We start from the raw sequence: 22,853 nt of genomic DNA, 5'->3' as shown, positions 1-22,853 counted from the left end.
GTGTGTGTGTGTGTGTGTGTGTGTGTGTGTGTGTGTGTGTGTGTGTGTGTGTGTGTGTGTGTGTGTGTGTGAAGAACATCATCCAGCTGAACTGGAAAGAGTTGTATGTTCTTTCTAAAACTCTATATGGGTTAGGAAATTATGAAAAAAAGAACTTTTTCTGCAAGAATTTTTTTTTACCATCTGAAGGGACATGCACGTGTGTTTGCGGAACAGCCAATAAGAACGTCCTCTCTCTGAAATGATTTGGGATTGGCCAAGGTCTCCCATCACAGGCTAAATTGTAAAAAAATGGAAAACAGAGCCAAGAGGGGGTACAGAGGTCTAGTTTCTTTTCAGTTCACTTGAATTACAATATGTTGAAAGGTTATTGTGGAATTTTTCTCTACGATCCCAGCTTTAACAATTTGCTTAATGATGGTTTGTGCCTATAAGATTTCCATTTATTAGCCTGAAGTCTAATTATTTGACAAAGCGTAATTTCTTTAGCTTGGCAAAACGGTTTTGAACCCTTTGCCCTCCAAATATCTAACAAAATGGAACTTTCTGCATAGTGGCCACTCTGTGCTCCATTCTCACACCGCCGTGACTTCATATAGCCTATTTAGGAAACGTTTGTGAGGAAAATTCCCCATTTGGCCAGGAAGGATGTGAAACTGAATATGAATTCAATTTTTTCCTAAATTCAAACCTAGGTCAATAAAGACATATAAACAAAGCTGCTGGTCCACTTCCCTGTTTTTTTTTTTCTTCTTCCCATCAGTTTTCTCCCTCTCTGTTTTTCCAAGGTTCAGCCTTCAGCGGTCAGGAGAACAAGAGGAAATGGCTGGGTTTTCCATAGAACATGCAGTGTTGAAATTAGGCCATGTCATTAATGATTTGAGCGAGGTCTTTTACTGTAAAACCACTCCCCTGTGTCTCGATCTGTGAGGAGAAACACAGAGCTTTGAGCTAGAGGTGTGTATTATATTGATATAGTATCAACATTGTGATATGAGACTAGATATCGTCTTAGATTTTGGATATTGTTTTATCGCAATATAGAATACGTGTTGTTTTTGTCCTGGATTTAAAGGCTACATTACAATAAAGTGGAGTCATTTTCTGGACTTACCAGACTGTTTTTTACCTACTTAGTCACATTATGATGATTTATTTATCAAAAATGTCATTGTGTAAATATTTTGTAAAAGCACCAATAGTCAACATTGTAATATCGTTGCGGTATCGATATTGAGGTATTTTTTTCAAAAATATTGTAATCTTTGATTTTCTCCACATTGCCCAGCCCTACTCTGAGCTGTCTTTTATTGATTTGTGGGTTAATCTGTTGTAGCTAGAATTATATTTATCTGATGTTGTCCCCAGATGGTGTTAAAATGCAGTCACATACTTGCCATATTTATCCACTTGGTGGGAAAAGTCATCACAAAAGAAATTTTGAAAGGGCATCTGGTTTATAACAGCATTACCCTACTTAAAGCAACACTATGTATCTTTTCCCGCTTCGGTGCCCTTTCAGGTTGGAAGCGGTGTTGTCCCATTGTGTCTCACTGCAACTACAGATATGCTACCCGATCTGGCAAACTTTCATAGTGCGGTTATAGCCGGGAGAAAGCCGCAAGGCAAATGCAGAAGTGCCGTTCACCCTGTTACAAGTGGATAAACCACTGAAACTGTTTTTGAAATATTATTTTAAGGTACAAAAAGTTCTCTAGTGTTGATTTCATAATAACAACAGAAAATTTAATTCCTAGAATACTGTGCTGCCTAAGATGAAATACAAAATAATAAAACCTGATAGCATTTCTAATACTCCATTGTTGATTTGATAGATTGTGTGTATATATATATTTGATTCTTATTTTTTTTTTATAAATGAGCAATGTGAATGTGTAGTTGCACTGTTTACTGTCATCCCAGCTTCTTAAGTTAACTTAGTGCAGTTGCACAGAAACCTGGAATAGTGGAAATATGATTAAATACATTGCTGCATGTAAACATCCATGATGAGTTTCGTTCAATAAAGTATAGAAGTGATATTTGACCCATAAAATAGCACGTGTTCAGCAGTTATTCTCAAACCAAAATGTGTCTTTTGGTATATGAAACACTCAACCTTTTAAGGCTTAAAAGGTGAAATTTAAATGTCTTGTAGTTTGAAGAGTCTCTTTAAAGATGGCAAATTGAGATGCATATCCAAGTGTGCTGATCAAACTCCCTTAAAATAGATAGTTTTAAGGTCTATCTAAGGACACCTATCTTCTGTCTGTGTTCCTCTTACCTGTTCCAGAATCTCCTCAGTTGTCATCGCCCCTCTCTACCAGTGAACATGACCATGCAAACATTGACTTGGGCTCAGACTGTTACAGCCGGCTATGTATGGAGCCATTGGACGGAGAGCGTGAACGTCCATTGAGCCTGTCGTCCACCCTGTCCTCTGGTTCATCCCGTGATAGTCGCAGCCTTTTTGGGAGCACTGTAGCCCTTCCTTCCTCCACCACCCCACCCATACAGAGCGAGGAGGACATTGATTTGGAGTTGAGCCCAGCCGAAAGCACCGGAGAGCAGGCAGGGGACCGAAGTCCCACCCTCATATGCACCAGGGGCCGCTGGCAGGAACGGCTGGAGCCCAGGGTGATCAGCACCCAGTGGAACAACAACGCCACCTCTAACAGGAAGGCAAGTGGTAAAATACCTCACATCGCCGCCCCGCCCGTCGTCACTCACGCCATGGCGCCCAACCCAAAGCTGACCTATGTGGATCGTGTTGTCATGGAGATAATTGAAACAGAGCGCATGTACGTCCAGGACCTACGCAGCATTGTGGAGGTGAGTGGATCTCAGGGTTATGCTGACTGTACTGAAATTGAATTTTCCGTTACAATTAGAGTTTTTTTTTGTACTTTCTGCCAAGTATTCACTGTGAGCCAACCATTTCATATTATACTAAACACTAAATCATCAGTGTTCTGTGTACTTAAAGCACATGTTTAACTTGGATTATTGTGCAGCAATGACTTCATGTCTGCACCCCTTTTGGAGGTGATTTACTGAAATTGGCCAGCTAGGAGCAAAATAGGGAAATTACACTCAACGGCTATTGAGAACAAATAATGTCTGCTTTGTTCCAAGCAACTGTTTCTGGGCACAGATGTGTAAGACATGCAGTGGATTTCTATAATTCTTCTCATTAACAGGATTCATTCTGATTTCCTGCTTTCTAAACAAATTGGTCAGTTGACAAAAAAAAATGCATGCCTGCCATCTGGCAACTATGTGTGCTCTGTTTATAGATTTCTAGTTCATAGAAATTAAGGCTGTGGAGCAGTTTACAATCTGGTCATAGTGTTGTATATAAACCGTTCTGGATATTTACGGTGCGGTGAACGTTTACAGCCTGTAACCTGGGATTATGGACTCTGCTCATATCTGGACTTCAAACAGTGTCAAAACTGGGACACAGTGCATGTCTTTCATGAAAGAAATAAAGGGATTTATGATCACAGCCAAATATAGCAGAAAGTCTATCTCAGAGATGTGATGCATGGAAAATGAGCCAGGAAGGATTTCTCTACTCAATAGGCAACTTATGTCTTATCCCTTTTTTTTTTACCTTTTGTAGTCAGGAAAAAACTTGTAGACCAAGAGACTTCTTTGACCCTCTTCTTTTTCCTGGGTCCTGCAGAGAAGCAGGAGCACTCTGCTGCCTAACAATCTCTACTTCACTTATGGTGATGTCTTTAACACGTGAGGCATTTCTGAAACTGACTGGCAGTAAACCACCACCTCACCTTGTCTCAGACTTTGCTGGCATCTGGCAGTTGCTGTGGGAGGGAGTGCAGCCCTCATCACAGCTTGAGTAACTACTTGCAACTGACAAACGCGTCCAAGACTTCTAACTATTTCAGTTGACATGAGCAGCAGCCCATCAAGCACCCTCCTCTGGCTCCGGTCACACAAGCCCTGTAGCCAGCCTAGTCCGACCTGTCAGGCTATCCCAGCCAACACAAATGCCTCCAGTTTTGCACCATCTGTAGAAATATCACAGATGAAAGGAGAACACTTGTTTTTTCTATAAGCTACAGTGTGGGAACCCAGTGTAGTACAGATGTATCCTCTATCCTTTTATGATTACAGTATGGCTTCCATCAAATGGATCCCATGCAGCTCATTTTAATTTCACACCAGGCCTTGAATGTGACAGAGACGTGTGAAACTTGTCCTTCATATTGGCAGTGTTTCCTCAGCAAACTAATTCACAGCTTCCACATTGACACTGAACTCCCAAGCAGCTGTTGAAACTATGTCAACTGCTGAGTTCAGAGCTCATCTGTCACTCACTCCCAAATCTAACTCTCAGTTGTCTATCCATGAAATAAAGTTTAGAGAACAGCCGTTTGACCCAGCTGGTCTGGCATGTGTAAATACATCCCCAACACATGGCCTGAAAACTCCCTGAAAAATCAAACTCAACATTTTTGAAACTTGAACATGGTCAATGCTTATGGGATTCAGAAAGACCTGGTCCAACATATGACTCAATATTATTCTTGTTTGACACTTTATGATGATGGCTGATTTGATCCACAACACTCAAAGCACAGCTGTAAACTAGGAGACCAGACTAGACTGCATAGCAGTAAATCTCTTACAGGGTCTCTGCTAGGGTCACATGTTTATGGTATTAACACTGGGGTCAAGCTTTCTATAGGAGACTATGAGACGCCCTGCTGACTGCGAGTCAGCATTGCTCTCACTTCACTGGAATTCTCTATCCATGACCGACTGCCGTTCATTCAGTACTGCGATGTGATGACTCTACTTTTAATCGTGTGTCTGTGTGCGTGTCTGTGTGTGTGTGTGTGTGTGTGTGTGTGTGTGTGTGTCATTGTCTGGGAGGCTGCGTGTGTGTTCAAGCTGTTTACTGGTATGCTCTTTATATAGTTTCTGCGTGTGTGCTTGTTTGTCTCTCGTCAACTTACTCCCCACTTGTTTGGAGTTGTTTGTATGCCACGTGAGTGTGTAATTGACCAAGAGGGAGGATAATCATCCAGATGTTGGCATGTTTAGCTACTGTGTTTTTAGATATTTGTATCTACTCCTGAAGTCCTATTAATTGTATGAATTATAGTGATGATCACTTTGTCATACCCAAAGTCAGATTTAAACATTAAAGAGCATATAACAGGAACACAAAATAGTTTTTCTCCATACATGCTCCCTCTATTGGTAAGAATTTGAAAGTGCCTGGATGACTTAATATGTCACAGAATGTTAATATGACCTTTTATGTACTCCATCTCTTATGTCTTTCCAGGATTACTTGGCTCACATTATTGATTTGAGTAACCTTCCTATAAGGCCAGAGCAAGTGTGTGCCCTGTTTGGAAACATAGAAGACATCTATGAGTTCAACAGGTAAGTTACACCAACAAATACACACACACACACACACACACACACACACACACTAAGAAGCAGTTTTTGTGTTCTAAATAACGCTCAAACCAAAACTAAAACCCCAATCCAATTGCTTTTTTTTAATGATAAATGAAGTATATTTTCATATTTTTTTTTTGTATATGATACTCTATTGTAAGGTAACGTAAGAATAACTACTGATATGTTCCTTGCCGTTGATACTTGTTTCACTGACACAAAACGGATGCATGATAAACAAAAGAGCGGCACATTCTACAACTACACTAAACACATTTTTTCAGATATCCGAAGGCCAAGGAAATGGTGGTGCAGCTAGCTTTACATTTATGTCAGCATGTACTCATTGCTGACCACACTGCTTGCCAAAACACACATTAACATTCCTCTCTGCCCTCACTGCGAGAAGCCTCCCTGGTAATGCCAAGGCTATCTTACAGCTCTGCACCATAAATGGGGATAATTCGATTCTTAATACTTTCTAATGAAATTTTGTCCAGCTGTACAAGACTGATTCTGACAAAGTTTGGATTCAAAGGACCATGTGTTGCCTTTTTTTTTAAAGATTTGGTTTTTCTTCTTATCAACCTTGCACTAGGAGGGTGATGTCTTATTTTACTTTAGCCTATTCTTTCATAGCAGCATTGTTAAGGTGGAGAAATACTTGTTTCAGCCTGTGAACTGGTGCCACATGTTTACTTAATATTGCAACAGAGTTGTACCAATTTGCAGGTGGCTGCCCAGGGGGAAACTAGTTAGAGGGGTTAGTTTTTATCTGCAGTGTCTCTTTGAGGGAATTTAAAAAAATACAAAACCCAATGCCTGTTTATTCACTGTCCAGGGATCCCACACTGACACGGACAAACCATTTTCTACACATACTGTACTGTAAAGTATACACAGTAAATGTCTTGATAACAGCTACTTACTTTGCTGTCATTCAAACCCTTGGTTGGCTTTTCCTGTTTTTTGTAATCTAGTACGGACATTAACTCACATTTGGCATGCACATTCATTGATACACGGCCTTTCTTTTTATCCAAGAGTTTGTATTTCATTGTAACACTTAATCCTCTTCCAACCTTAAATATTGACAATGTAATCATGCAGTATGAACAAAATTCACATTTTGTCTGAAAGAAATCTCACTATTCTAGATTCTCTCATTGTACTATGAACATGTTGACACGTTAGCTTGTTGGGATTCTGTAAAGCGTCTTTGATCAAAGTTATAGAATGCAGTGTGATGAATTGTGTTTTGATTCTCGTAATTTCATGTGTTATGTAAACTGAGCTGCTTTCGTGCAGAGCACTTGTGATGATTGTTTTTTGTGCAGTTGTGTTTTTCCACAGTGACCCTCCCTTGTTGTAGCCTCCTTCAGTCATGCACATGTTCTTGAGGCGTATGTCATTCTGTGTAAAGCATTAAAATGCTGTACAGCTAACTGGTTTTGTTATCTCAACCTCTTAATGAAGCTTGTTTTGATGGGACTGTGGGCATGGAGAATTCCAAGTCAAATGCATGTTCTTTCATGCTCAGTCTGATCATGCAACAAGGTTGATGTTTAATGGTGTATGCTGCCCTCTTGTGGAGATTTTTCATAACAAAGTTCAAATCTCACAGAAAAATGTATTAGTATGGATTTACTTCGCCACTCATTGTTATTCCTTCTTTTGTGTTTTCCCTCTGCTTTTGTATTCTGACCTAGACAAAGAAATGAGGCTAGCAAATCCATTAATACTCACCTTTCTGTCTTTGATGTGTTCTGCGTTTCAGTGAACTGCTGCAGTCCTTAGACATGTGTGAGAATGACCCAGTGGCCATCGCTCAATGTTTTGTAAATAAGGTGAGAGAAACCGTCTTTCTCGTGCTGATTTACAGGGATATCAGTTCATGAAAATAAACACCAGTGATGTGTTTATCTGACTTGTTTCCTTTAGAGTGAATACTTCGAGATATACACTCAGTATTGCACCAACTATCCCAAGTAAGTGGCAGGAAAATATTCATTTTAATTAGCCTTTTGCTGTAGTATTTTCTTTGAGAGTCAACTGTTTCACAATTAATATAATTCCTCCAGCTCGGTGGCAGCACTGACTGACTGCATGAGGAGTAAAACTTTGGCCAAGTTCTTTAGCGATCGACAAGCTGCCCTGAAGCGCGCCCTGCCTTTGGGATCCTATCTGCTAAAGCCGGTCCAGAGGATCCTGAAGTATCACCTGCTACTTCAGGTACGGAATGTTCTCAGTGGTCATTTTGTTTTACAACATTTCTACAAAATGCAGCCTGCATGCTTGGGTGGATTTCTAGTTATTTATCAACCGTTAATGAGTAGTTCTCAAACCTTTGTCATTTTGTAACTGTTGCAGTAAAGGTTCATTCTGGCACACATCTTTCTTTGTTTGGGGAAGGATTTAACTAGTTCCCTGTGTACCTTGTCAGAAATTATACCTGTCCCTGATCTCTTTTAAAGGAAATTGCAAGACACTTTGACTCAGACGAGGAGGGCTATGAGGTTGTTCAGGAGGCCATAGACACCATGACTGGAGTGGCCTGGTACATCAATGATATGAAGAGGAAACACGAACACGCTGTCAGAGTACAGGTCAGATGGAATTAACATGCATGCATGCCAACACCTTCTTAAAAGGTGTATTTATGCCATTGACGTACAGACAGTACAACATTTATTCAGGTGCTTTTGCAATATGGTTGTTGCGTTGTTTGTCTTTTTTTCTTTAGAGACTTCCTGATGTGTCTCTGTTGTCCAGCACTGCTGTAACTCTTTTTTTCTCTTTGAGTCTGGAGGGCCCAAATTAATTTCTTTCATTAATTTATTCCACATATTTACTTTCATCTGTGGCATAAGATGTATTATAAAGTATTCACGATTTATAAAGTATTGTCCAAAACAAACCATGAACCTTCACAATTTGCTATTGACCTATTTGCCTTTTTTTCAAGTCTAATTAAGTGCTAAGGTGAGGGCCACAGCTTTTAAATTATTCCCTCCGTTAGAGACGTCGACCATTGGCCGGTTAACTTTCTTAGTTTTCTTTGTACATGTGTTTTTATAAGGATTACAAAGAAAAGCTGACACGTGTCCGCTTTTTATTTTCTTCAATTTTTATTTATTTTCTTCAATTTTGAAAGAACATGGCTGACGCTTGGGTATGTTCTTTTACGTGCATCTTGCAGGAGATACAGTCTCTTCTGATCAACTGGAAGGGTCCCGACCTGACCACCAATGGAGAACTGGTCCTGGAGGGCACCTTTCATGTCCTGCGGGCCAAGAACACCCGTACACTCTTTCTCTTCGAAAAGATGCTCCTTATTACCAAGAAAAGAGGAGAACACTATGTCTACAAGATCCACATCTTGGTATGTCTTTTGACATGTCTTTTTCTTGATTAGTGATTTAAAAGTTTAAGAAATGTACATGAAGATAATTATATTGGTGTACAACAGAAATATCATATTTTGTGTTAAATTAAACAGGATTTACATAACTAAAACATATTTTTAATAAGGAAGCAAACTGAAGCCAACTCAGTTGGTTTAAGCTACATCATTACATTCATTGTTGTTGCAGTGCTCCACCCTAATGCTACTTGACAGTGCCAAGGATCCCCTACTCTTCAGTGTTATTCATTTCAAGCATCCCAAGCAACCCCATACAGTGCAGGTAAATGTGAACCAGTAACTGTCAACCGGTTTCCTTCTGCAGCACAATTACAGAGCATTGTATCAATTGTGCAGCTATATCACAAAACACCGGCTGTTGTTCATTTTTGTGCTCTTGTTGTCTTGGAATATTTTCTTAGATCTTTAGAGATGTTAGAATAATAAACAGTGGTTTGCAGTCTGTCTCCATCTTGTTAGCATCCGTGTACCTGGTGTGTCTTTACTTAGTCAATTACTTTTCTAAATGGCAAGTTCTTGTTGTTCCAGACCAAGTCGGTAGAAGAGAAGCGTCTCTGGGCCCATCACATTAAGAGGCTGATTCTTGAGAACCACAACACCATCGCCCCACTGAAGGTAAACTACACAGTCCCTCTTACACAACTTTTATTCTTCTCAGCTAATGAAGAATTGCCTTGTATTTTAAACACACTGTCTCTTTCATTAAAGGCAAAAGACGCCATCCTGGACAATTCTAACTGTAAGTGTTACAAATAGAGTAACGTTTGTTACGCTAGGGCCAATGCTACTGTTTCCATAGCAACAAAGATGCTGCTCACAAAAGAGGTGGGTGGTTACATTTCAGTGTAAAATTGGGAATGCTGTTGAATTTACCAGGAAGATGTTTCCCATAACCTATCTATGTGGACAAAAAATCTTTTTTGTGATTGCGGCTCTGAGTGTGATGACATATCCCTCTACTGCTCAGATCCAGGGAAGTACCACTATAGTCCTGAGAGGCTGAAGAAAGCAGAGTCCTGCCAAGCTGACGACTTCCATCTCAAAGGGCAAAATGGGAGAAGGAGATCAGGTTAAAAAAACTACTCCATTCAACTAATTGTGTCTATTTATTATGTATTATTATTTGTAATAATTGGAATAGAATTGCTGATGATTAATTGGAACTTACACTGTTACGTTTGTACATTGTTTTGTGTTTTTAGAGCCTGCAAAACAAATCATAAGGAGCACAAGAGGTTGGTACATTGTGGGGAGTTTGTTTATATAACTGGATGTTCAGTAAGATTTTGGCAGCTAAAAGGACAGATTCCTCAATGGTGGGTCATTTTGAGCCGCGTTCGGGGTGCTGTCCACAGCCCCCTACAATACTAAGGTTATAACCCACATCGCCGTTGCATTTCTGCTTTGTTCTCCATCAAAGACACCTGGAAAACCAGATCAAAAGGCTTCACTCCCACTCCACTTGCCTCACTTATAATGAAGTTAATTGTATGGCTTTGTCACACACAAGCTCTCTTCCCTCAGATCCCATCTCCCTGCTCTCATCTATTCTATTTGGCCATTATGAACGAGATAAACCTCTGTATTCTTATACCCAGTTCTTCTTTTCTCCCAGTCCAGATCAATTTTTTTTCGAACCAATGTAATGAAGAAGCAATTTTCATGTCAACTTTCCCATCTCAATGAGAGAGTAGGTCATCACATCCTGGCTAATTGCATCATGTCCAGTTTGAGCTTCTGAGAGGAAGATGTTTCTAATTGGAATTTATCTAATCACAAGGCCTCCCTTAAGTCTGGGCCGGACTAACTACTGCCTCACTCAGTCTCTGCTTGCGGAGGCAGAGATTGTGTCCTGACCATAATTGTACAAGATGCATGTGGTATTGAGGTTGTTTTTTTATGTAACATTGTGTATTGAGCATGCTTTTTGTCAGTTATTGACATTCTCTTTTGTTTATCTCTCCCTCTCTTCTTTATCTTTGTTCTCCTTGCAGCTGTTTTAAAGGTAAGTGCTGAAATCCAAATGTAGTCTTTTATTAACCTTGATAAGCTTTTTCATTCTGTTGTATGACTGCCGTTTTTAGGTCAGTGGGCTGAGGTGAGATATGGTTTACCCAGTTTTGATTCAATTCAAACTTTCTATTCTAATTTCAAAACAACTTCATCCAAAAATGAGAAAGTACAGACATTATCTTCATAGAACCTATTTTAACTTGCCCTGGATTACACAAATCATATCTCACCCAAAGCTAAAGCAGCTTTTTGAAGATTCCATCCCATCTACAGCCTTGCAATCACATCATGGCTCTAGCACTGGCCTTCCAATAACAAACCACATGTCTATGACTTCACGCTACAGCATGCAGAGAGTGAGGGTGCACTGCTGGGGGAGAGATGCTCCCTTCAGCCAGTTACTAGTGTCAGTACACTGGCCTCCACTCTATGCGGACCCCAGGCTGAGAGTCCATGTGTGGAGGATGTCATTTCCATAAGGGACTCTCTGGACAGTGACCTGAAACTGGGCTCTTCGCCCAGTGAGGGGGGGCAGGAGCTGGAGAAGGAAGAGGAAACCGAGGAGGGGGAGAGTTACAAGGAAGATATACTGATGGTAGACGACCAGGTAGCCGACTTTGCCAGCTCAGTTCTGGCAGCCATCTCCTGCTGGCACTATAGAGCCAAGGCTTTGCTTTCTACTCACTTCACAACGGTGAGGGTTTCTGCCACCCATGGGTTTCCCATTTCCTGCTCCATTCCACTTTACAACACTCCCCACCACTGTTTCTCCCACGCTGGCTAGCGTCCCTCTCCCTCATTTTTTCATAGATAGAACCAACTAACACCTGCTACCATTTGCACTGGGTACATTGAATTCCTTCTATTAAAGTGCATGGACTGAAGTTCCCCCAAACTACAAACTCTGAACTCCAAAACATATGGGTGAACCCTTAAAGTCAAACTTGGTGCATGCCTTTGCTTTTATTGTTCAGTGTTGTATCTGGAGTTGGATGTCTTCCCACTGTGCATGCACTGTTATCCTCCGATTGTATGTTTCCCTCATCCATGTAGCTAATGTCCTCTGTTTTTCATGATGGTGTTTTTCTGGGACATGATTGATGTCGATGCTTACGCTGTTGAAACCATGCCTGTATTATCATAAGAACCAGAGGCGGAATGCCCTGTTAAATATAATTTGACTTCAAAGGTTAATGTCGCCATCTAATTAAATGGCTATTATAATAGCAAAAGCTTTGCTCTTTGATAATCATATTTCCTAATTACAATTCCCCTGTGAATATTTATAATTAGAAAGTCTTTGTGAAGATAAATTGTAATTGTTGTACCAGTATTGTTTCTGAACGTGAATTAATACATATATAACCATTGTAGTGGTTTTGTCAATGCTGACCTTTAGGATGATTTAGAATAATACCCCTTGGTTTAATACCGTGTCTTCCTCTTCCAGGATGATCAGATCAGAGATACGGCTGAACTGAAAACTATACAGAGAGAGGAGATAGAAACTCACAGGCAAGAGGAAAAACATGTTGATGTGGCTGTGAAAGAAACTCCTGCCACACAGGTACTTTATAAAGCCTTTTCTTTTAGATTTATACAAGCATCCATTCATTACCACACGTGTCTCTCAGCCCACCTGTGACATTTATTTGCTGTGTAAAGAATGCCCATCTATACTCGTGCCCCTGGGATCGCTTTGTTTGTTAAGTATATTTTCTAACCATTTTATATTTTGAATGACAAACTTTCAGTCTACTTTCTCTTGGTATAAAGTATATCTGTGAATGAGAGCAGGCTGAATTTATACTGCACACTGCATTTTAGTAAGTTTCCTACCTAATAAGTGCCCTTTTCCCCACAGTGCACAGCATTTCTATAAGGCCTATTTAAAAATATGCCTGGACCTATATTAGTGCTCGATTATTATTTTTCAGTCCTGGAAATTAAAATGCCACACACACACACACACACACACACACACACACACACACACACACACCTCTGCTGTTATTTTGTCAGCACTCCCACCAAGAAAGGCAACGTTGTATTTTGGAGCAGTTCTTACCTGATTCTGACTGTAACTTTGCAAAATTGCTCCTGCATGTGAGCAGAGTGTAGGTTATTACTCTTCCTAACCTTATCTCCACCACACAGTTCCAAGCTGTACTATTTTACAATTGCCGGCACTCCCAAAGAGGCAGACACCTGGAAACAAATTTAGATTAACGGCAGACTAAGGTGACATCAGCTCTATGAACGCTGTTAGAGCCGTAGACATTGCAATGTTCATCGTTTTAACTTGCTGAGGGTAATAGAAATGGTCCAACAAGGAGGCATTAGAAACCAAGCTGCAAATACAATCACAACATCTCCTTTGTTTTTCCTACAGTCATTTTGTACATAGAAAAAGATCACTGTAATAAAGCTTAAGTTGGCTTCATAAGACAAAAGACATGCATCATAAATTGTGGATGCTTTAGATTAAACCGCCTAGGTCCATTACGTTAATGGGTAACAGAGAGTGTTTCCCTTCCTAATATCTCTTTTACTCATTGCATCCCACTTTGCAAACACTGATATCATGTTTCAGGTCAATGCAGAGGAGCTGTGCCCACTAGACTGTGTCCCTCAAGCAAGGACGAGCAATCAGCTGGACGTGCATTACACCCAGTGCCACGAGTCTCCTGTCTACTCTTTGCAACAAGAATCCGACAAACCAGAACCTCACGATACCTCTAGAGAAACTGGAGAGGAAGATGAAGGCGAGAGTGATTCCTCTGTTCTCCAACTGGAGGAGACGAGTGTACTGACAAATGGGGAGCTCTCAGAGGAGGAAGAAGAGGTGCTTTCAGACAATAAAAGCATCCTACCTTCTTCTGTGTTGGACCAGGCAAGTGTGATAGCTGAGCGCTTCATCAGCACCCTCTCCAGAAGGAGCAGTCTGGTCTCAGAGGACTTGGGTTCCCTTGCCTGCCCCTCACCCTCAATAGATAATGACGTCTTCAAAAGCCCCTCAGCTTGCATGGACTTTGAGGAACAGACCCAAATGTTGGCCAGCTCTTCCCTAGAGCCACAGGTGACCTCAGAGTCTTACTTTTCAACGCCTGCACACGATCCTGCACTGAATGCCCTCATTGGAGAGGAACTCAGGTCCACTCTCTCTAAACAAGATCGTCTCCTTATCCGCAAGATCAGAAGATACTACGAGCACGCTGAGCACCAAGATGCTAACTTTAGCATCAAGCGCAGGGAGAGTCTCTCCTATATACCAGCAGGTCTGGTCCGGCACCTGAGCCGACAGCTCAACAGTGTTCCTCAGGAGCAGGCTGTCCCAGTCCACAAGAAAGGCCTCTCTCGGAACCGCCCCACTTCCTGGTCTGTGTTTGACCTTCCTGGCTTGGAAAAGATTCGAAACACTGACACTCATCAAAAGGCTGAACCACAGAGACCAGTGGAGGTCAAGGCTAGATCTCAGAGCATCACAGATTCCTCTACCACAGAAGATGAGGTCAGGCTCTCGTCAGACGTGCACGAGGTTCTGCAAGACATGGAAATGGAGGAGGAGAGCCAGGATGTCTTGCAGATGGCAGAGGAGCACCTTGATGATTCAAGATTAGAAGCAATGCAGGATGTCAGCTCAGACACTTCAGATGTTAAAACCAGTAAACAACCACCTCCGATTTTAGAAGAGTCTGAGTTAAGCAATGCTTCAGATGGTTCCTCCATCTCATCCCCAACTACCACCTTTCCCGCAGTGGGAGGATCCTGTCCGGACTCTGAAGACAAGGGCCATGGCCAACTACCCAAGATTATTAGCTTCCGGACAAGTATTGATGAGGACCAGATCCTACAAGACATGGCAAAGATGAAAAGCAAGGTGTTCCAGCTGGCACGTCAGTACAGTCAGCGCATAAAAAATAACAGACCAATGGTCTGGCAGAGGAACCGAGAAAGAGCAAATCAACAGGGCTTGAAGACTATGCCTGCTGTTAACGAGGAGAAGATGCAATTAAGGAAAAAGGGTAAATAGGATGCAAATGATTGCCATGTTGCCTTTTTAAGCAGTAACCTACCTTTTTAGCTCATGTATGGAGAAAACTGAACACTGTCTATTTTTTGTGTATGTGTGCAGGTAAACCCAACCTGAGATTGTCTTTAAAGACTTGCGATCAGGCGGTCATCCACGAAGAGCATTCTCAGAGCCCGAGCCAGACCCCCGGTACTGACGCGAGCTCCCAGAGCACAGTTCCCTGGCCACAAAGCCCACCGCCAGAGACAGATACCTTCCACTGGCCTGACGTACAGGAGTTGCGCATCAAATACACAGACAACTCCCACTCCTCAAAAGTAACCTGTAGCTGCACAGTCTCAAACGGGATGCTGGAGTGCTGTGCAAACAGGTGCAATGGCTGCTCACAGAAGTACAACAGTGCCACTGATCTTCACAAAGCTCTGACAGACTGTCCGAGGACACAATCTGAAACTGTATACAAAGAAAGGTGTCCTATGGTAGAAGACTGGACAAAACCCCAGCTTCAGCCTCTGCTGTGCAGGTGGAGCTCCTTGGACCACATGCTTGGGTCTCTTACCCTCCATGAAGTACCGAACCTTCAGGAACCTTTGAGAAGATGCTACACAGCCAGTCAAGTGTCTCTGATAACAAAAGAAACTGACAAACTACAAGATGGGGACAGAGTTTTTCAAGAGGGCCTAGACTGTGCCACAAAGTCTGCTGCCTCGGTTTCAGGGAAGTTGACAGAAAGTAATCTTGTGAAAAGCTTACGAGAGAAATTCCAGAGCTTAACCACAAGTTCATAAACATGTGAATTATGTACATTTCTAATATCAGGGACTATCATGTGGTAACCCCACACACACATACACACACACATACACACACACACACACATACACACACACATACACATACACATACACATACACACACACATACACATACACACACACATACACATACACATACACATACACACACACATACAACAAAGAAAAGAATGCAACTTTTTGTCTTCACATTGTTTTCACTATAGGACATAGTGATGATGTTTGGCACCAGTGTAACACAAAGGGATATCATTGGTCATTGGTCCATGAGGGGAAAGTAGATTGTCTTCAAAAAGGTGGGTTGCAATATTTGTACATTGGGTATTTGACTGCACTGCACAAGTTTATGTAAAATGTGTATATAGTCTCCTGTATCAATTGAAGATTAGGTTTCCACTCAGTTGTTACATCTATTTGGTTCCCTCCCACTGTTGATGCTTCTTGCTGCAGTATAGCCACTATAGCATAGCATTGTTACCATTTAACCATGTAAACTGTCGGATGTATTTTTAGGGAAAAGCAAAAAGGAGTTAAAGTGTCATTGACGAGAGAGCTTTCTGACCGAAGTCTCTGACCAACTTGTACACCAAAGAAGGTTTTCTTTTAACATTTTTTGACTTTCATGCATGTGGTCACAGCAGTTGTTTGTGTAAATAATTCCATGTAGCCACTTCTAAAACTGTTTTCACATACTGTATCACTGGAGCTTTATTTTTCTCAATAAGTTGTGTATTTTCTTTAATGTTATTTATAAAACTGTATATTTGGGAGATTTTACTCATGTAAATACTGACCAGATAGCAACCCTTTTTATTTTTCCCATTCCAGAAAAAATATTGTTATTGTATATTGTTTCATACTTGAAGTTTCCCATATTTTCAATAAAAACTGAAGGGTCCACATACATATCAAATAGGCAAGTTTGTGGCAAACGGAAGGGTTACTGCTTTAATCATTAATAACATTGATTCACATAGGCCTACATATTGAGCTCTATGGGACCCCAATGTCCACAAAACGAGGTTTAAAATATTAATTAAATGTTAATTAATAATCGTAGCATTGACACGTAAAACCTTTGGTCAGTGCACTTTCATCTTAATTTCCTACCAGAATCAGACAGCTACTGACAGTAGAACAGCTTGTGGCAATATATTATTTTGGGCACATGCGTGTATATCTTTATTCATTTGTGTAATCTGCTTTTTATTTAAAATGACTGCAGACCCCAGTATTTGTGCGCGCTGTTAATTTCCCTCTCCCTGAAACCGCTGCCTCAAGTTAGTCATGATTCGAAAGACTGACACCGGAAGTCAACATTAAATCCTTCAACATAAAAGCGCAGTTACCGCTTAGCACTCCTTGTAATGTGTTGCCATCAACTAAGGTTTTTTATTTTATTTTGAAACGGTGACCTGAACTTGCATAATGTCTGTCTATTTACTGACTTGACACCAATCGGTGATACCGACCAGAGGCGTGTAGTTTAAGACGCGGAGCAGTCGCTCACTCAAACCAAATGCCAGAAACATTAGATTTCCTGTGACACAAAATCAACTAACCCTCGATATTTCTTCCTGAGTTGTCACAAAAATATAATTTTTAAATTTTTTTTTAATGAATAATGGGCTGCGCAATATCAGGTCTGGCTGCAAAAGCTGAGTTTGGAGACAGGACTACAGAGGAGACTGCTGGTGCTGCGTGTCCCAGCGAGGATCAGATTCAGATGATCAAGGAGTCATGGAAAGTTATCCAGGACGATATAGCCAAAGTTGGGATTATTATGTTTGTCAGGTAGGATGCTTAAGCCTTTCCTGTGCTTTTCCAGGTTAAATAACTCCAAATGAATTCGTCTAGTTGGCTAATTAGGAGAATAGATAATGTAAAGCTGTAGGAACAATACTATTTTAAATATTAATTTAAACTAAATTTCAAAGTTTAATAAAGTCACACAGAGACGTATACATATACAGTGTGTACACATATAGTATATCTGCATATTTAATTTGTTAAATGTAGCGTAAATATTGTGACTTTTGCAGCCAAAAGCCATCTTTTTCTTCTCATATCATATGTTTAAATGAACCATATCCCTGATTATAACACACAGCAAAGGACAAACTTCTGTTTAACCTTATCAAACAGCTTAGTGAAACCTCTGCACTGTTCTGACCTTCTGGCACAGAAGGTGTGCAGGAGGTCTTCTGATCTGCTGCAGCGATAACATGATGCCTGACCTTTTTTTATACAAGCTGGAAAAGTGAACATCCAGTATTCCTGTGCTCTGCCCTCTGACCCGCAGCTTTCCATTTAGAGCTCAGAGCGGAATAACCCTCCTCCACTCTTATCACTTCCTATCACATCTTAACAACATTACATAATAATACACAGCCACCAGGCCTGCCATACAATTGAAGGCATTAGCCGTCAGGAAAATGTACTTTATCAATGAGTACAAACATCTTTGGCCTTTAGCAGGGAAATAAAACAAATGTATGGTATGTGTGTGGTGTTAAAGAAATGTGGACAATCTGCTTCATCTAAAGTAAAGAGATTACCAGGCACATGGCTAGAAGCCCAATTAATGCTATGCGTCCCCTGGGTGACCTCAACAGTTAGATAGAAGATAGTCCTTCATATTTCCGCCTGGCTATTAATGGGCCTCTTCGGGGTCAGGGCCACCCCAGGGCCTCCTGGGTGTCAGGGCTTGTATCTCATAACTGAAGCGTAATTGTTACAGTGAAACCAGAAATATGAATCGCCTGTTTTCAATTGTGTTCTTTTTGTATTTTTTTTTGTATTTAACAGACATAATTCCTTGGCAAGGGGATGTTCCTCTGTCCAATTTATTCAAAATAAGAGACTCTACAGACTCAGATGGGCTCAATGAATACAACCTCTGAACAGTGCCAATTAAAATTCCACTTGAGCGATATAGTGCTACATTGTCTGCATGCATGCATACTTGCACCTACTAGGCAACGAGAGAACACAATGGAATAAAATAAGCAGCTCTCTACGGGTGGCTTTTGTGTTGACAGCGATTGGAAAAATCAAGAGCAGCCAATTTCCCCTTTTCTCAAATCTATGAAGATGGTGAGTAGGAGGTATGGATATTGAGAAAGCAAATTTCCCAGCCACTTATACCACAGTGCAAATGCTGTAGTCCACTGCCAGTTGGAACATAGTTAAATTATGCTTTAAAACTAATGAGCCAAACTAGAGGGTTAGACAAATTTAAAACAGGCGTTTCAATAGACCTCTCTCCGTATTATCATCTGCTTGTCAAAGGGCAATGAGCTACTCATGTTCTCCACTGTAGCCATTAGAGACACCATCGCTTCGGTAACACCTCACCCACCACCTCTATTCATCAATGTATCTATCAAGGAGGGCACATTTTAAACATCTAATGCATTTATTCATGAGGACTCTGTTTTGTATGTCAGGTTAGAAGCACGTGTTTTTTTTCCTCTCACTAACAGCGCTGACGGCCACGGAATAAAGGAGAAAACAAAGAAACAAAATAGAATAAGCTTCTGTTTGACCTGCTATACCCACACTTTTTTGAAACTATAATGAATAGTTAATGCCTCGCTCGGTGTTAAAGTTCAGCACCACACATGTCCAGGTTGCCTGTGCTGGATTATATGTCTACTGTATGTATAGAGTAGGCTATATATTTATATAGATGGATGGGTTTGTTTTGGTCTGGGAATTCATATGACAGGCAGCTCTCTGAAGCGTGCGCTGTTGTCTTGGTAACAGGTTATTTGAGACCCATCCAGAATGCAAGGATGTCTTCTTCCTGTTCCGAGACGTGGAGGACCTGGAGCGGTTGCGGACCAGCCGGGAGCTCAGGGCACATGGTCTACGGTCAGTCACCAACTCATAACACATCAACACTTTAGTCAAAGTAAAAGAAACCGCCAATGATAGAATAGCATGGTACTGCACGGTCTACACTCGTCAGGAGAGCAAATAAGCCATAATTCCTGCTTATTGAAATTTTCACTCTCCACTAATATTCAAGGAACTCCTTGGGAGAAGTAAACGTACCCCTGGTTGGGAATCACAGCTTCAGTGAGCATGTGCTCCAGCAGGACAGTGTATCCTCGATGTGTTTTCAATAGCTTTTGGACAACAAGGGAGCTACATGCCACCGAGGAATATCAGGTGTTGGTTACAGGGAAAACTTGTTAGTGGAATCAATGCAGTAATGTAGTTGTTTTGGTCTTTTCATCGGAACAAATAAAGAATATATCCGGACTTCTCTTTTTAACAGTACGTAATGAAACCATGTTGCACACAGTATAGTAGATGAAATCATAAGACAAGGTCTTATGTCAGGTGGTGTCATAAGTCAGGTGGTGGTATCATTATAAGGTAGCTTACCACTCTGCTGCAGATAGAGCTTGTAGCATCTATCACAGCCACTTGTCTGTGGTTTCCCGGGTGCTTCAGTTCCTCTATGCACAAGGCCAAAGCCGCCAATTACTGCCTGAAGGGACAGAGGCGAGCGTGGCAATGCAGCAGAGACACCGAGCCATCCAAGCATGAATCGGCTGCTCTCATATTCTGTGATAAGGCCAAATGGCCCCTCAACCAATCTCTGGGACATTAGTACAAAATGTCCACGGTGGCAGCGAGACAGAGGGAAGCGAGAGCTAAACCAACTCTAACCCTTTGTTCCATAATCATCTTCAAAACTATCACTCACACACTCTGCAGTGGTGACAGACAAACCCGCGAAAGCAACAAAGGAAATTGATTCTGTGGGGTTTTGTGCAAGACGCTATTTTTTTTTTTTTTTAGGGATAATATATTGTGCAATTTTGCATTATCAAGTGTGAGCTAGATTGATGAGAATCAGTTGTGTGTATATTTCTAGATATTTGAGTTTGTCAAACTGCAACTCTCACCATACAGCCGTTCAACACGGAAGAGTGTCACACACTTATCTACAGTGGAGATGTCTCAGTTGATAGTCGCCTACTGCTAATTCACAATTAACGGGTGGATCAATCGGGCTGGGTGTCTTTTTTTTCTCCATCTTTTTCAGGGTGATGTCTTTAATCGAGAAAAGTGTGGCTAGACTGGACCAGCTGGAGAGACTGGAAGCTCTGGCTCTGGAGCTGGGGAAAAGCCATTATCATTACAACGCCCCACCTAAGTACTACAGTGTAAGACCCCGATGATCCAATTTATCCTTATTTCAGCTGTAACTCTTTCTCAGACTCACCATTGTACTGAGACTCCTAAAATCACAGCAGCTGAATGAATTGACCCAAAACTGCAAAATGGAAACACACCTACTCTTGCACATAACAAGAATGCTGTGACACACTAACTGGATATCATCCCTGGTAACAACAAGGCATACACACATCAGTAAGTATCTTACATTATTATTTTTCAGTATGTCGGAGCAGAATTCATCTGTGCCGTGCAGCCCATCCTGAAGGAGAGGTGGACGGCTGAGCTGGAGGAAGCGTGGAAGGTGAGGAGTGCCATTGTGTGACCTGTGTGTCTCTGTATGTGGGAGTTAATCAGAGACCTTTGCTTTTAAGCAAGTCATTATGGGTAAACGCCTTATGGAATAGGCTTGATATGTGCAATCAGCCTGTCAGCAGTAGTGATGGTTTGTGTCCAGCGTGCGCCAGAGTTCTGCATGTCTCTTTAATGCAACACATGTCAAGATGGAAACCAGTGCAACACAAGCTTGACTGATGAGGAATTTACATCTTACTGAACCGTACATGAGCATATGAAGAAAATGGAACATGGCTCTGTAACATCATGTTATGTCACTTAAATATCCCTAGCGTTAGTAGATGCTTAAATAATGTGTTGCTACTCAGTATTACACAATAAATACGTCAATTATTTACTTTTTTCCCCTAGTCCGGGCTGAGGAGTTTACATGTTCGTCCAGGCTTTCAATGACAGTTCTTAAAATACACTGTGGTGCAACCTGGACACATCGTCAGTGATTGACCCAGGGTCATCAGGCGTTTCAGGTGTTAAACATCGGAAACACCGAGATACTATATTGCCCCTACATACTACACTATAACTTTATTCAAGATATATTATACTATCACTTTTTTTGACATTCAACACTTTGACTTTTTTATCAATTTTTTCAACATACTATAATACTTTTGACAAAACGCATATCAAAGAACAAATAATCAGCAGAATCAGCATTCACACAATTATGAGTACATAATGCCTTATTTATCATGTTTTTAACATACTATACTGTGACTTTTATCACTTTTTTCAGCATGCTAAACTATAAGTTTTTGTCATACTACTGTATACTATGACTTTTTTAGACTTGTTTTCACAACTATGTACTATGACTTTCCTCTGACATACTATAACACGACTTTTTTCAACATACCATAACATGATTATTTTTTGTCTTTTTTGACATACTATATCATGACTTTTATTTCTCGACATACAGGAATGAAGAATACAAATTCCCGTCAGTCTCTCACTTTTTACGACATACTATGCTATGACGTTTTTTGATAATGTACTATGACTTTTTATTACTTATTTTGACAAACTATACTATGACCTTTTAATAACTTTTTTCATCAAACTATACTATGACTTTTTATTAACTTTTTTCATCAAACTATACTATGACTTTTTATTAACTTTTTTCATCAAACTATACTGTGACTTATTTTATCAATTCTTTTCTATATACTATGACTTTGTTACTTTTTTCCGACATATTATACTATGGCATTTTTTCGATATACTATACTTTTATTATCTGAGTATATTTTGACTTTTTTCAACATTGTATACTACGATTTTTTTCAATGTACTATACTATGACTATTTTCCGACGTTTTTGACATATTATAGGCTACTATGACTTTTTTCAACATATTATGTTATGACTTTTTTGACAAACTATACCATGACTTCTTTATCACTTTTAACAACCTACTGTAATAATATTTATTTGTAGTTTTTTTACATACTATACTATGACTTTTTATATACTATGACTTTTTTTGACATACTATACTATGATTTTTTTTTACATACTTTACTATGTATTTTTCAGACTTTTTTGACATACTATACTATGAGTTTA

At 40.5% G+C, this 22,853-nt stretch overlaps 2 protein-coding genes across 8 annotated transcripts in view; both read left to right on the top strand.

Annotated features, from left to right (window-relative positions):
• LOC117935564 (pleckstrin homology domain-containing family G member 3) overlaps window positions 1-15,744 on the top strand; it is a 31,091-nt gene extending 15,347 nt beyond the window's left edge. For 2 of the 7 annotated variants that reach the window (XM_034857780.1, XM_034857783.1), the window contains 16 exons: window positions 2,294-2,832; window positions 5,321-5,421; window positions 7,220-7,289; window positions 7,384-7,430; window positions 7,524-7,674; window positions 7,917-8,048; window positions 8,642-8,824; window positions 9,036-9,128; window positions 9,395-9,605; window positions 9,834-9,935; window positions 10,069-10,101; window positions 10,861-10,871; window positions 11,226-11,573; window positions 12,330-12,446; window positions 13,473-14,904; window positions 15,015-15,744. In XM_034857780.1, coding sequence (XP_034713671.1) covers window positions 2,294-2,832; window positions 5,321-5,421; window positions 7,220-7,289; window positions 7,384-7,430; window positions 7,524-7,674; window positions 7,917-8,048; window positions 8,642-8,824; window positions 9,036-9,128; window positions 9,395-9,605; window positions 9,834-9,935; window positions 10,069-10,101; window positions 10,861-10,871; window positions 11,226-11,573; window positions 12,330-12,446; window positions 13,473-14,904; window positions 15,015-15,700 — 4,256 coding nt within the window. In that variant the 3' untranslated portion in view covers window positions 15,701-15,744. Of the gene's footprint in view, window positions 1-2,293; window positions 2,833-5,145; window positions 5,233-5,320; window positions 5,422-7,219; window positions 7,290-7,383; window positions 7,431-7,523; window positions 7,675-7,916; window positions 8,049-8,641; window positions 8,825-9,035; window positions 9,129-9,394; window positions 9,606-9,833; window positions 9,936-10,068; window positions 10,102-10,860; window positions 10,872-11,225; window positions 11,574-12,329; window positions 12,447-13,472; window positions 14,905-15,014 lie in introns of those variants that run through there. The other 5 variants (XM_034857782.1, XM_034857785.1, XM_034857781.1 and 2 more) reach the window with 5 other exon arrangements.
• Window positions 15,745-17,096: 1,352 nt separating this feature from the next.
• xgb (x globin) overlaps window positions 17,097-22,853 on the top strand; it is an 11,101-nt gene continuing 5,344 nt past the window's right edge. Inside the window, exons 1-4 of the mRNA XM_034858885.1 lie at window positions 17,097-17,521; window positions 19,496-19,603; window positions 20,790-20,910; window positions 21,147-21,227. Coding sequence (XP_034714776.1) covers window positions 17,352-17,521; window positions 19,496-19,603; window positions 20,790-20,910; window positions 21,147-21,227 — 480 coding nt within the window. The 5' untranslated portion in view covers window positions 17,097-17,351. The remainder of the gene's footprint in view (window positions 17,522-19,495; window positions 19,604-20,789; window positions 20,911-21,146; window positions 21,228-22,853) is intronic.

This window comes from Etheostoma cragini, chromosome 20 (assembly GCF_013103735.1).
Source record: "Etheostoma cragini isolate CJK2018 chromosome 20, CSU_Ecrag_1.0, whole genome shotgun sequence".
NCBI lineage: Eukaryota > Metazoa > Chordata > Actinopteri > Perciformes > Percidae > Etheostoma > Etheostoma cragini.
This window is presented reverse-complemented; position numbering and strand designations above follow the sequence as displayed.